The 11,807-nt window shown below is 54.7% G+C and overlaps 1 protein-coding gene across 1 annotated transcript in view; it reads right to left on the bottom strand.

The window, feature by feature from the left end:
* Positions 1 to 6,298: 6,298 nt before the first annotated feature.
* Positions 6,299 to 11,807, bottom strand: part of SPOCK2 (SPARC (osteonectin), cwcv and kazal like domains proteoglycan 2) — a 29,400-nt gene continuing 23,891 nt past the window's right edge. Inside the window, exons 8-10 of the mRNA XM_028826506.2 lie at positions 11,301 to 11,363; positions 10,272 to 10,409; positions 6,299 to 10,150 (exon numbers count right to left, since the gene is read on the bottom strand). Of these exons, the coding sequence (XP_028682339.2) occupies positions 10,005 to 10,150; positions 10,272 to 10,409; positions 11,301 to 11,363 (347 nt within the window). The 3' untranslated portion in view covers positions 6,299 to 10,004. The remainder of the gene's footprint in view (positions 10,151 to 10,271; positions 10,410 to 11,300; positions 11,364 to 11,807) is intronic.

Raw genomic sequence — 11,807 nt, 5'->3', positions numbered from 1 at the left:
TGGCCTCAGCCTCCCAAACAACTGGGACTACAGACATGCACCGCTGCACCTGGCTTGGCCTGGATTTTGAAGGATGTGTAGGAAAGTCAAGAAAGGAGTGGTGAACATTTTCAGGCAGGGGGTGCAGCCCTAAGCAAAATGTTGTAAGGTACAGAGGGTAGAGGGAAAAGGGAGGACAATGAGGCTGGTGACAAGGGCAAGGACCAATTCTCCTGGCTTTCAAAAGGTGAAGGAACTTGACTTTCACCCTGTGGGTAGTAGGGAGTCATTGAGGGTTTTATGTAGAAGAAAGACCCCACCTCACCCCTCTCAATGGTAGTTATGACAAAAATGGACGAGGAGCGCTAGAAAGGAAGGGGCTACAAGCCCAGTTTGCCAGCTGCTGCAACTGTCCAAGTGACAGGTGATCAGGGCTGAGCTGGGGAATGCATTCATTCAGCAGGTATGATGTATCCATACTCAACTAGAAGGCAGACTTTAGCCTGGACAGTTTGGCCCCAACTACTTCTCCAGGCTTCATTTGAATCCTTTCCTGCCTCCCAGCCACAGCATGCACAAGGTCTGCAGCCCCCTCTGCACAGGGTATGCACCCAGCAGACCGCCACTGTTCCCAGCCCTCCCTACTGTCACACAGGCCCCGTCACCCCTTCACAATGAGTTTGCAACCCCTGGGAAAGCACCTTCCTCCCCAAGAAGAATCACACTGGGACACATGTTCTTGTGTCTTTTTTATTGGACTGTGGGCTTCCTAAAGCAGGCCAGGCACTATTTCCCTCTGTATCCTCTTTTGCACCACCTAACTCAATTTCTCCAAGCCTGATAAGCAAAGAGCCTTCTATACAGCAAGGGTTCAATAAACTCATCCAAGTTGACATTCCATCTCCAAGGGTCAAGGGCAGATGGTGTAGCTCTAAGGAAGGGGCAGACCAAGCGAGCTTTGACATCTCTGGGATTTGATGATCCCAGGATTCTGAATCCAAGAATCTGGGGTTGAATGGGCTCCTTGGAGCCCAGTGTGTGAGCAGAGGGAGAGGACAAGGAGAAAAACCAAAGAGACCCAGCTTCAGTGGAGTCCCGAGCCTGCTGGAAACAATGCTGAAGAAGGGGTGCAGGGAGAGAAAGGTAGGAGCCCGCGTCTCCCTCGCTGCCCTCTAACTGCTGCAGGACAGGCCATCACCTGCCCATCAGCACCTCAGCAAGTGAACAGGCCCCCTCAGCCCTGGCCCAGGGGTCTTGCCTCGCCTGATGGGGGCCCCTCCAGGGTGGTCCTAGGGGCCCTGGGGCAGATCTCCTTCATGTTGAACAACTGGGCATTGCCAGGCCCCAGGCTGGCCCTCCGGGACGAGGGGAGTGTTGGAGGACCCGGCTGGAGCCAGCTGCCTGGCAGATTCGGGGAGGAGGCTGGGGCTGCGGAGGAGAGAATGCAGTCTCTGTTGGTGTCACTGACTGTGATATCGTGATATAAGAAGAAATATGTATTTGGTCTTTGTCCCAGTTCCTGACCCAGAGTTCAAAACCTTTGTAATTTCCTGAGTAATGGGAACTACTGACGCAGAGCTCTGAAATCCCTTGGAATTTCCGGAGTGATATAAGCATCTATTGTTCCAATGAGGTGACTCCTGGGGGGCTCCTGGATAGCCTTGTGATGAGGGCTGGCTGCCAGGGGAACCAACTCCCCAACCGCTGGGGAAGGGAGAGGGGCCAAAGGTTGAGGCGATCACCAGTGGCCAGTGATTTCATCAGTCATGCCTACGTAATGAAGCCTCCACAGAAACCCAAAAAGACAGGGTTTGGAGAGCTTCCTGACAGCTGAGCACATGGAGGGTCCCGGAGGGTGGTGCCCATGGAGGGCATGGAGGCTCCACATCCTTCCCACCCACCTCACCCTATGCGTCTCTTCCATCTGGCTGTTCATCTGTGTCCTCTGTAATATCATTCACCATAAATGGGTAAAGGTGTTTCCCTCAGTTCTGCAAGCCACTCTAGCGAATTAACTGAACCTGAGGAGGGAGTTGAGAACCCTGATCTATAGCCCATAGGTCAGAAGCACAGGTCAGAACCTGGGGCTTGTGACTGGCATCTGAGGTGGGGGCAGCCTTGTGGGACTGAGCCCTTTTTAAAATTGTTAAATTCGTTAATTTTAATTTTTTTAGATAGAGTCCCACTGTCTTGCCCAGGCTGGAGTGGAGTGGTGCAATCATGGCTTACTGCAGTCTTGACCTCCCAGGCTCAAGAGATCCTCCACCCTCAGCCTCCCAAGTAACTGGGACTGTAGGTGCATGCCACCTCATCTGGCTAATTGTTTTGCTTTTTTTGTAGAGATTGGGTCTTATTATGTTGCCCAGACTGGTCTCAAATTCCTGGCCTCAAGTCATCCTCCCACTTTGGCCTCCCAGTTCGCCACTGCGCCTGGTGGGACTGAGCCCTGACCTGCAGGATGTGTCACTCTCTCCAGGCACTGTGGGAATTGAATTGAATGTGGGACACCTAGGTGGTGTCCCCTGGAGAACAACTTGGTGTGTAGAGAAAAATCCCCACACATTTTGGTGACCGAAGGGGAAGCCTTCTGTGTTGACAGAGTGAGAGTAGAAGAGAGAAAAATAGTTTTGCTTTTTTTCCCCTTCAGACAGACTGTAAAGGAGATTGAGGCCAGGCACGGTGGCTCATGCCTGTAATCCCAGCACTTTGGGAGGCCGAGGTGGGTGGATCACTCGAGGTCAGGAATTCTAGACCAGCCTGGACAACATAGTGAAAACCCATCTCTACTAAAAATACGAAAAAAAAAAATTAGCTGGGCATTGTGGTGTGCACCTATAATCCAAGCTACTCGGGAGGCTGAAGCAGGAGAATCGCTTAAACCCGGGAGGCAGAGGTTGCAGTGAGCCGAGATCATGCCATTGCACTCCAGCCTGGGTGACAGAGTGAGACTCCATCTCAAAAATTAATTTAATTAATTAATTAATTTAATTAAGGAGATTGAGAGGAGATAGTGCAGGGAGAGGCCTCCTTCCCCACCAGGGCCGGGGAAGCAAATATTCCTGGGAGATTTGGAAGGCATCCACCCTCTCCTCTACTGGCATGGCGGGAACCAGAAGAGGACGGGCAGCCGGAGCAGGAGCTCCACCTCAAGGGTCAGCCCAGCTTTCTCTAGAGGCTGACCCATCCCACAGGGGTGCATCAAGGATGCCCATCCTTCCAGGGAAACAGTGGCAGAGTCACAGCAAATGTGCAATGTGAGAGAGAGAGAGAAAGCAAGACAATCCTGAACCTAACAAGACATTTTCTGGACTCGTACCTGTGCATGTTTTTTGTTTTTTGTTTGTTTGTTTTTTCACCTGTGCACGTTTTCACAGATTCACAACACTGGACGATTGAGTCCAATCCCCTCATCTTACAGATGGAGAAACTGAGGCCCATGGAGAGGTGCTGACCCAAGTTCAGAAGCAGAGCCTGGCAGAATCTCTATATCCTGCCTTCTTCTGTACTTCCCCAGTACCCACGCTCCCAACCACATTCAACCATGACTTATTGATGAAAACACAGGATTTTCCACCGTGGGCATTATCTCAGTGCGGGAGGCACGCCAGGAGTGGCTACAGCCCTGGGCAGCTGACCTTGCAGTGAGCCAGGCCTGGAGCAACACCAAGGCTCCACCGCACACCCCTGCCTGAGCCAAGATCAGCCCTGGGAAACGGAGTCTTCTCATCCATAAATGGGTCTGAATGGCTGGTGATCCCTGCCTCGTGGAGTTGCTGAGGGGATTCAACAGCAGACGCGGCCTGGACTGGCTCACACCTGTGATCCCAGCACTTTGGGAGGCTGAGCCCAGGAGTGCAGGACCAGCCTGGGCAACCCCCATCTCTACAAAAAGTTTAACAATTAGCCGGGCATGGTCGCACACGTCTGTAGTTCCAGCTACTAGGGAGGCTGAGGTGGGAGGATTACTTGTGCCCAGAAGTCTGAGGTTGCTGTGAGCTATGATCTCACCACTGCACTCCAGCCTAGGTAACAGAGTGCGAAACCTGCTCTGAATAGTAATAATAATAATAATGATGATGATGATGTAAAGGACATAGGGCATTGAAGGGAACATAAAAACATTTTTTTTCCTTTCCTCTCCCTCACCTATTTTGCTCAAATATAAAAAGTTCTGGTTTTTGTTTGTTTTTGGTCAAATGCACCCCCTCTCCTCTCTGAGCTCTGCACAAAGGAGGGAAAGGCTCCTGTAGGACTCTGTGTGCAGTTTGGGTTTTTTCTTTCAGATTTGTTCCCAGGCCCCAGTTATTCACTGGAGAGAAGTCAGTACATAGACCCTGTTCCCAGGAGGCTAAACGCTGAGGGAAAGCGAGGTCCCCACGCATTTGGGCTCCGGTGACAGCTTCCCGAACGGCCTCAGGCACGTCTGCACTGCAGGTCGGCACCTGGGCCTGTCCCCGGCAATGCTCTGTTTGCTGCTGGGCCAAGGAACCCTGAGAACCCAGGTTGACAGGACATGGTGACAATGGAAGGATTGTTCCAGAAGCTGGGGCCCTGGCTGGCCTCTGGCTTCCCGTCATCTGAGCAAATGTCGATCCGCCAGGTACAAAAGCCAACATTTCCCTGATGATTGAAGATGCTCATTCAGAAGGCTCCCCCTCAGCAGGCTGCAGGGTCCTCCTAGCCACTCCGAATCCGAAACCGCTGTTCTCATCGCCACCCCTTTCATCCTACATGCTGGGAGCAGCCCCTTGGCAAACCCCATCGCTCCTCACACCACCTTCCAGAAAGCTCCTGAGCCTCCAAGTCTGAGCCTGCTGGTGGCAGCGAGACACAATGAATAGCAGAAAAGCTCCCCTTCCTAAGGAGCCGCTGCAGCCAGACGGGCAGAGCCTGCCCTGGCTGCAGGCTGTCACCGGGGGCTCGCTTTTGCTGTTCGGAAAGCACTGGGGCTGGCTACCACATGTGATCCATCCATCAGATCCTGGCCCAAGGTCACAGTTAGCTATCTCCAGGGCTAGAGCTTAGAGGTCCTGTGCCCAGATTCCATCCCCCTCCACACCGCAAAAGGATTTGTTAAAAGACACGTCTAGTGAGGAGTGGGCAAGGCCTAAGAGAAGAAAAGTCACAGAATGATGATGACAGTCCCCCAGCTCAGATAATCCCAGAAATAAAAGACACATGGTTATTCTTCTGCTGCTCTGGCTGGGCGTGGTGGCTCACACCTATAATTCCAGGACTTTGGGTTGGCAGATCAGCCTGGCCAACAGAGTAAAACTCTGTCTCTACTAAAAATACAGAAATTAGCCGGGTATGGTGGCACACACCTGTAGTACCAGCTACTCGGGAGGCTGAGGCAGGAGAATCGCTTGAAGCAGGGAGACGGAGGTTGCAGTGAGCCGAGACTACACCTCTGCACTCCAGCCTGAGCAACAGAGACTCTGTCTCAAAAAATTTTAAAAAAATAAAAAATAAATAGAATCATGGGCTGGGCGTGGCAGCTCATGCCTGTAATCCCAGCACTTTGGGAGGCCGACGTGGGAGGATCACTACAGGTCAAGAGTTTGAGACCAGTCTGGCTAACATGGTGGAACCCCATGTCTACTAAAATTACAAAATTAGTCAGGCATGGTGGCAGGTGCCTATAGTCCCAGCTACTTGGGAGGCTGAGGCAGGAGAATCACTTGAACCTGGGAGGTGGAGGGTGCAGTGAGCCAAGATCGTGTCACTGCACTCCATCCTGGGCGACAGAGTGAGACTCCATCTCAAAAAAAAATTAAAAAAATAGAATCATAACGCTGACAAGCACGTAAGGGCCCGATACTCACGTACTCCACTGACGGCGCTGTCTCAGTTGGTTTTACCATTCTCACAAGCCATTTGCTAAGAGGTGGTTGAAGTCTCTGAAAAGCTCCCACCCTGGATGAAAATGCTCTGGAGCTGGATTGTGGTGATGGCTGTACGACACGCGAATGTACTAAATGCCACTGAACTGTACTGTACTGTATTTTTATCTTTTTAGAGATATGGTCTCCCTCTGTTGCCCAGGCTGGAGTGCAGTGGCACGACCATAGCTCACTGCAGCCTCAACCTCCTAGGTTCAAGCAATCCTTAGCCTCACACATTGCCCCCTCTTCCCAGCCTAATTTTTAAAACATTTTTTTTTTTTTTGGATAGATACAGGGTCTCGCTATGTTGCCTAGGCAGGTCTCAAACTCCTGGGCTCAAGGGATCGTCCTGCCTCAACCCGCGCCCAGCCATAAATGCTGTTTTTGTGAAAAATAATACCAAGGGTAAGAATAATCCGAGTATTGCCAGCAGATGGTGTTTATAAAGTTTTTATTTTCCATTTTCTTAAAAATAACATTTGATTTCCTTTATGCATGTGTGGAGTGTACTTGTTTCCTTAGGCTGAGTAATAGGCAGATAAAGACGACACGAGGCAGCGTCCCCAAGTGGAGGCGGGGCGGGACATGAGAGGATCGGGTGCAGGGGAAAGGGATGGCTGGATGACTCACGGGACGCTTGAGTGCCCATCAACGCACACACACAGTCTAACACTTGGTTTTTCGATTTTTTAAAGACATCTAAAATTACTGAGAGATACAATTTCAGCACTTAAATCTACAGACGGAAATCCAAGCACTTGAACACAATTCCTAACTCTAAGCTCGGTTATTGCACATCACACAGTTTAAGCAGGCTTCAGGCTGGAAAGCAGTTTGCTCGCTGGGAATTCCTCAGGATGTCTGGGTCTCCTTCTGCACCCGTGGTGTCTCTCCCCTGGGACTGCCACCAGCCTGCAGCCTCTCAAGGACCCCGGGAATCAAAGCTCAGCCATTCGTTCTCCCCAAGGGCTGAGGGCTCGGGCTTTGGTGAAGCAGGGGGTCCCATGTTGATGCCAACAGATCCCACCCCCTCCAAGGTGAAGTTGGAAGCAGGTGGAGCTCATGGAAGGCTGAAGCCAGGCGGGCTGGAGTGAAGAGGTGTGACCACCCCCGTGTGGGACAACAGGGGGCAGTCAAGATGCCACCACCCACCGCCCCTCCCTTCCAAGCTCCCAGGCCATGCTTCCTTCTCCATCACCCTTGGACCTTCTCTGAGTGATCTCTCAAGGCACATTTATTTTCTGTGCTCCAACCTACCAGAACTGACATCCACCTCCCCCAGCACCCACGGGCCAAGGAGGCCTGGGACAGCCAAGGGGAGTTCCAGGACCAAGCAAGCAAGAAACCGTTCTTTGAACACATGGTTAAGCTTCTTCCAGCATGGCCCTAATTCCCTTACCTGCCTAAGCCAGGGGAGTGGGGGCAGGAAGAAGCAAGGCATCGAGGAGAGGGTGCTGGAGGGGCTGGGTGGCAGGCCCCTTGGTCAAGGGCATGAATCAAGGAGCTGAGGAAGGACCAATCTGCAACATTGATCATGAGGAAATCTTAACCTTGTCTAACAAGAAGCCACTTGGAGGCCGACCTTCAGCCCCACTGGGAGCTGCTGTTCTGTCTACCTTTTGAGGGGCCCAGTCTCAGTGGGGCAAAAAGCAGTGTAGAGGCTTCTGAGACAGGCAAGGCTGGACCCCTGCAATCCTGCCAGAGGCTAGTTCAATCCCTTTTGCTTTCTTGCTAAAACATATTTACAAGGACACACAAACGTGTACAGTCAGAAGACCCAGAGACAGAGGGAGCACGTGCCCCAGGAGCAGAGGGCGACAACAAGAGGACAGGGAACACCCTTCCTCTGAATTCCTTCCCTTCCCAGGCCCCCCAGCATCCTTAACAACCTCCCCCCCAGTAGGAAAGTTCCAGAACTCCAGCTGGGGCAGAGGGAAGAGACAGGTAGACTTCAATCCTAGCAAGAGCGAAGTTTCAAGTAGCTCCGAGTCAGAGGCGCGGCTGCCTCAGAGAGCAGAGGGCTGATGTGGAACAGCATTTCCCTGAACTGAGCCGGGGCTGGAGGCGGAGGTGGAGGACAGAGAGAGGACAGGAGGAAGAAGGGGCTGGGGGACCTGGAATGGCATGACACCTCAACACTCAGAACTGGGCTGCGGAATGGAAAGCGGTTTATGGGGCTAAGTGGGGCTCTGCTATTTCCCCCAAGAAGGACTCGGAAGATGTTGATTCCAGGGCAGAGTGAGGGGCAGACAGGGTGAGGCTCTTCTGTAAAGTCCAACAGACACTCGCAGATGCTGGGAGGCTGGGGACTGCCAGGTTGGGAGCTTCACCCAGAGAGCCTCACCGCATTGACCCCACACCCGCCGCCCACCCAGCACACAGGAGGCCCCTCCTCACACTCCCAGGCCACCAAGACGGCCCCCAGGTTCACACACAGGCACACACACGCACGCTGCTCTCACGCACTGAAGGGCATCACAGCCCCAAGTCTGGGTAAGAAATTCTCCACCAAAGGTGTTAAGGAATTTGCTTCCATGGGGAGAACTTGACGGGTGGGGAAAACAGCAACAAACAAGCAAAAGAAATGCACGGGGCCTTTTCTCATCTGGTGAGATGAGCTTACACTGCTCAGGGGATGTTGGGAACAGCGAGGTGTGAGGTGTGGCCGCAGAGCCTAGCTGCACCGGTCCTGTCCCCTCTGACTTCTCACTTTTCCGTACTGCAGGCTTCGAAACAGAGCTTGGGGAAGCCCCTCTGCTGGGGCAACCCTAGGGGATCTTCAGAGGGGCCAGAAGGAAACCCCGGGGGGCTGCGGGGAGTGGGGCTGGACATGGCCTGTGGGTGGCTCTCCCCATGGCAGGAGGAAGATCATGGTCTCAGAGCGCGGGAAGCCTGCAGCCTTCGACAGCTGCTTCTCTCTGGGGTCTCAGGGACAGGTCTCTCTGTTGGTCTGGGCAGGACGGGAGTGTTAAGGGTCAGGGAGGAGGTGGGCACACACACCCCTAGCCTAGACCCAGGCTCTTCGCCTGCTGCTGCTGGCCCTCAGGCGCCCTCAAGTGGACGAGGGGACCCCAGCAACGGGATGAAGGCAGGAGCAGCACCCCATGGGATGGGCTGCACCAAGGGGGAGCCAGGCAGAGGTCAACTGTGTAACCACCGCCCAGTGTCCCCAAGAGAGCAGCCCAGACCATGGCTCCACCACGAGACCCAGAGAAAAGGGACAGGCTATTCCAGGGTCTGGGATTCAGAGCTGCCCCTTCTCAACTCCTAAAAGCTCCTCCAGTCTCTGCAGCCACAGCCTCCTCCTGCTGAGCCGACCCCTCTCCCCACCCTGTTCTACCCGCACCACCTGGGCCCCCTGGGACAGACCTTGGACAGCCTGGCAAGGCACCCTGTCCCCGGCCTCTCAGCTGCTGCCCTCCTCCTCCGCCGCCGCCACCTTCATCACTCTGCCTTGGGTCAGGAGAGTTTTTCCAGTGCTTGGGGATCAGCAGAGGGACAGGGCTTGCTGTGGCTGGGCGTCCTGGCCCGACTCATCTGAGGCTGGTGGGGATGTCATACCACATCGGCCCAGTTTTGGGAGGCCCTCAGCCGGCAGACAGCTCCCTGCCCTCCCTCCCCTTTGCAATGGGGACAGGCTCGCAGGCCAGAGCTTGACTTCAGAAGCGAGAGGCAGAAGGGCAGGCAAGGGCTGGTCGAGCCAGGGTAGGAACCCAAGGGGTCAGGGCTGGGCTGGGGGACGCGGCTGGGGGCATCTCATTTCATGGATTTTGACCTGTCAATTTGTATTTGTGTGTGAATGTATTTTAAAACCAACAACAAAAGGAAAGAAAACAGCTACAAGGAGGCCGAAGCGGCCTTTGGGTGACTCACTCTGCCAGGAGCAGTGTGGATCAAGGACACATTTGTCAGCACATGCCACACACACACGCACACATACACACGCACGCACACACGCACTCACACTGTCACCCATCCCAGCCGTCTGTGCCACACTCATGCCATGCACACTCACACTCCCGGTCCCCCCGGGTAGAGCAGGGTCCTTCTGACTGCATTTCCGGATCCGTTCTCGAAGCTGCCTGCTGCTGCTCAGAGCTCTGCTGTTGAGTCCCCCCGGCCGCCGGCTCCTGAGGGCATCTACCAGATGTAGCCCCCGTCATCAGCCTCGCCTGCCTCGCCCTCCTCCTCCTCGGCCTCCTCGCCTGCTTCCTCCGTCTCCTTCTCCTCCTCGTCCTCCCAGCCAACGCCGCTCCCAAAGTCACCCGAGAAGCCCACGATGTCATCTGTGAGGGGACCAAGCCAACAGGGGGTGAGGGAGCTTCTGGTACGCCCCCACCTGGCATCCTATGACAAGGGCCCCCCAGGCCCGGGCCCCCAGTGGGCCCCGAGCCGTCCAGCCCATACCGCAGTCAGGGCTCCCATGCGTGCGGGTGCCAGTCAGCTCCAGGCCCAGCTGGTCCACACACCAGCAGTCGCCGCTGCTCTGGTCACACTGCGTCTTCCGGTAGTAGCCATCCTCGTCGCAGCTCGGGATGAAGATGCCTGAATGAGATGGGGCCAGGCAGGTCAGAGCAGGGACCTGGGCTGTGGGCCCCTCAGAGAGGTGACCTCCGGCTCTACTCGCTGGAGATGAGGACACCCGCTTCCTTGAACCACTGCTCAGGCCCCTGTGCCAGCTCCCAGCCACCCCATCGGTTTCCCTGACTCTGTGGCCCAGATCTTCTAGGACAGCCAGTCTGACTTCATCGGGTTCGACACTCTCCATCCTCCCACAGTTCCTCCAGCCTGGCTGTCCCCTGCCAGGAAAGCCCAGCCTTCTCCTCCCAGCCACTCGGAGTCTGACCTGCCTCCAGGGCCCACTCGCTTTCCTGTAGGCCCTGCAGCTGAAGGTCCTGGGCGCCTGTGTACAGGTCACACTGCTGGTTCTATCTTTTTGGTGTGTCCATTTGTGTGTTGTGTGTCTCCTGACTGGCCCAAGCTAAAGGGTTATGAGGCCGAGGAGTGCATCTGTCTTGCCACCCGCTCTGAGCTGGGTCTGTTGCTGTTGTATCTCTGGAGAAGGCCCCCAGGTGTTTATGGAGTATGTGAGGGAATGTCTCTCAGGGAGCCGCCTCACTCAAACACTAGTCACACGCTTGCTGAAGAAAACTGAACTCGAGGGTTCCAGCGTCCTTCTGTATCCCAAACTCTAGCTCCGGCATGGATGGGCATAAAATTAGTGCCTAGAACACGCTTTTCTGGGGCAGATTGGGAGGCCCTGCCCCCCACAAGGATAGACACAGGAAGGGGGCATCCCTCTCCTGTCTTCCTAGGCCAGGGCCTCCTCTGGGCTCCATGTCTGCCATGAGGCCCAAGGCTTGAGCCACTGGGTCTCAGACGAACCCAGGAAGCCGTCCCCACCTCCTCCTCTGAGTGCCTGGTCTGGCCCCTCACCTGGCTTCTTCTTGGCAGCCTCCTGGATCTGGACACGCTCCAGCTCCGCCAGGCAGGGGGGCTCTGTGGGGAGAGAAGCAATCTCTGATGGGGCTGTCCCCTGGTGCTGGGGGGACGCACTGAGCCCTTCAAGGCTTAGAGACCCAGGCAGGGGCTCTGCAAGATGAAAACACCCCGTTTCTGACACAGGGCCACCCCACAGCAGGGGTGGGAAGCACAGGAGCTCTGTGGCATGAAAACACCCAGTCTCTAATTAGGGGAGCTCATCCCACAGCTGTGGATGACCTGAGGTCCCCAAGAAGTCCTAGGGACCCATGAGAGGAATAACAGGATTCAGAAGAGGAGGTGGGGTGAACACATAGACACCCAAGGGTGAGAGACCCCAGGGGAACGTAATGCTAGAGGGAATGTTAGAGAGAACTCCCAGGCCTGAAAATACAGCCACACGCTACATGACAACATTTCAGTCAATAATGGATGGTGGTCCCATAAGATTACAACACTATT

This window comes from Macaca mulatta, chromosome 9 (genome assembly GCF_049350105.2).
Source record: "Macaca mulatta isolate MMU2019108-1 chromosome 9, T2T-MMU8v2.0, whole genome shotgun sequence".
NCBI classification, from domain to species: Eukaryota; Metazoa; Chordata; class Mammalia; order Primates; family Cercopithecidae; genus Macaca; species Macaca mulatta.
This window is presented reverse-complemented; position numbering and strand designations above follow the sequence as displayed.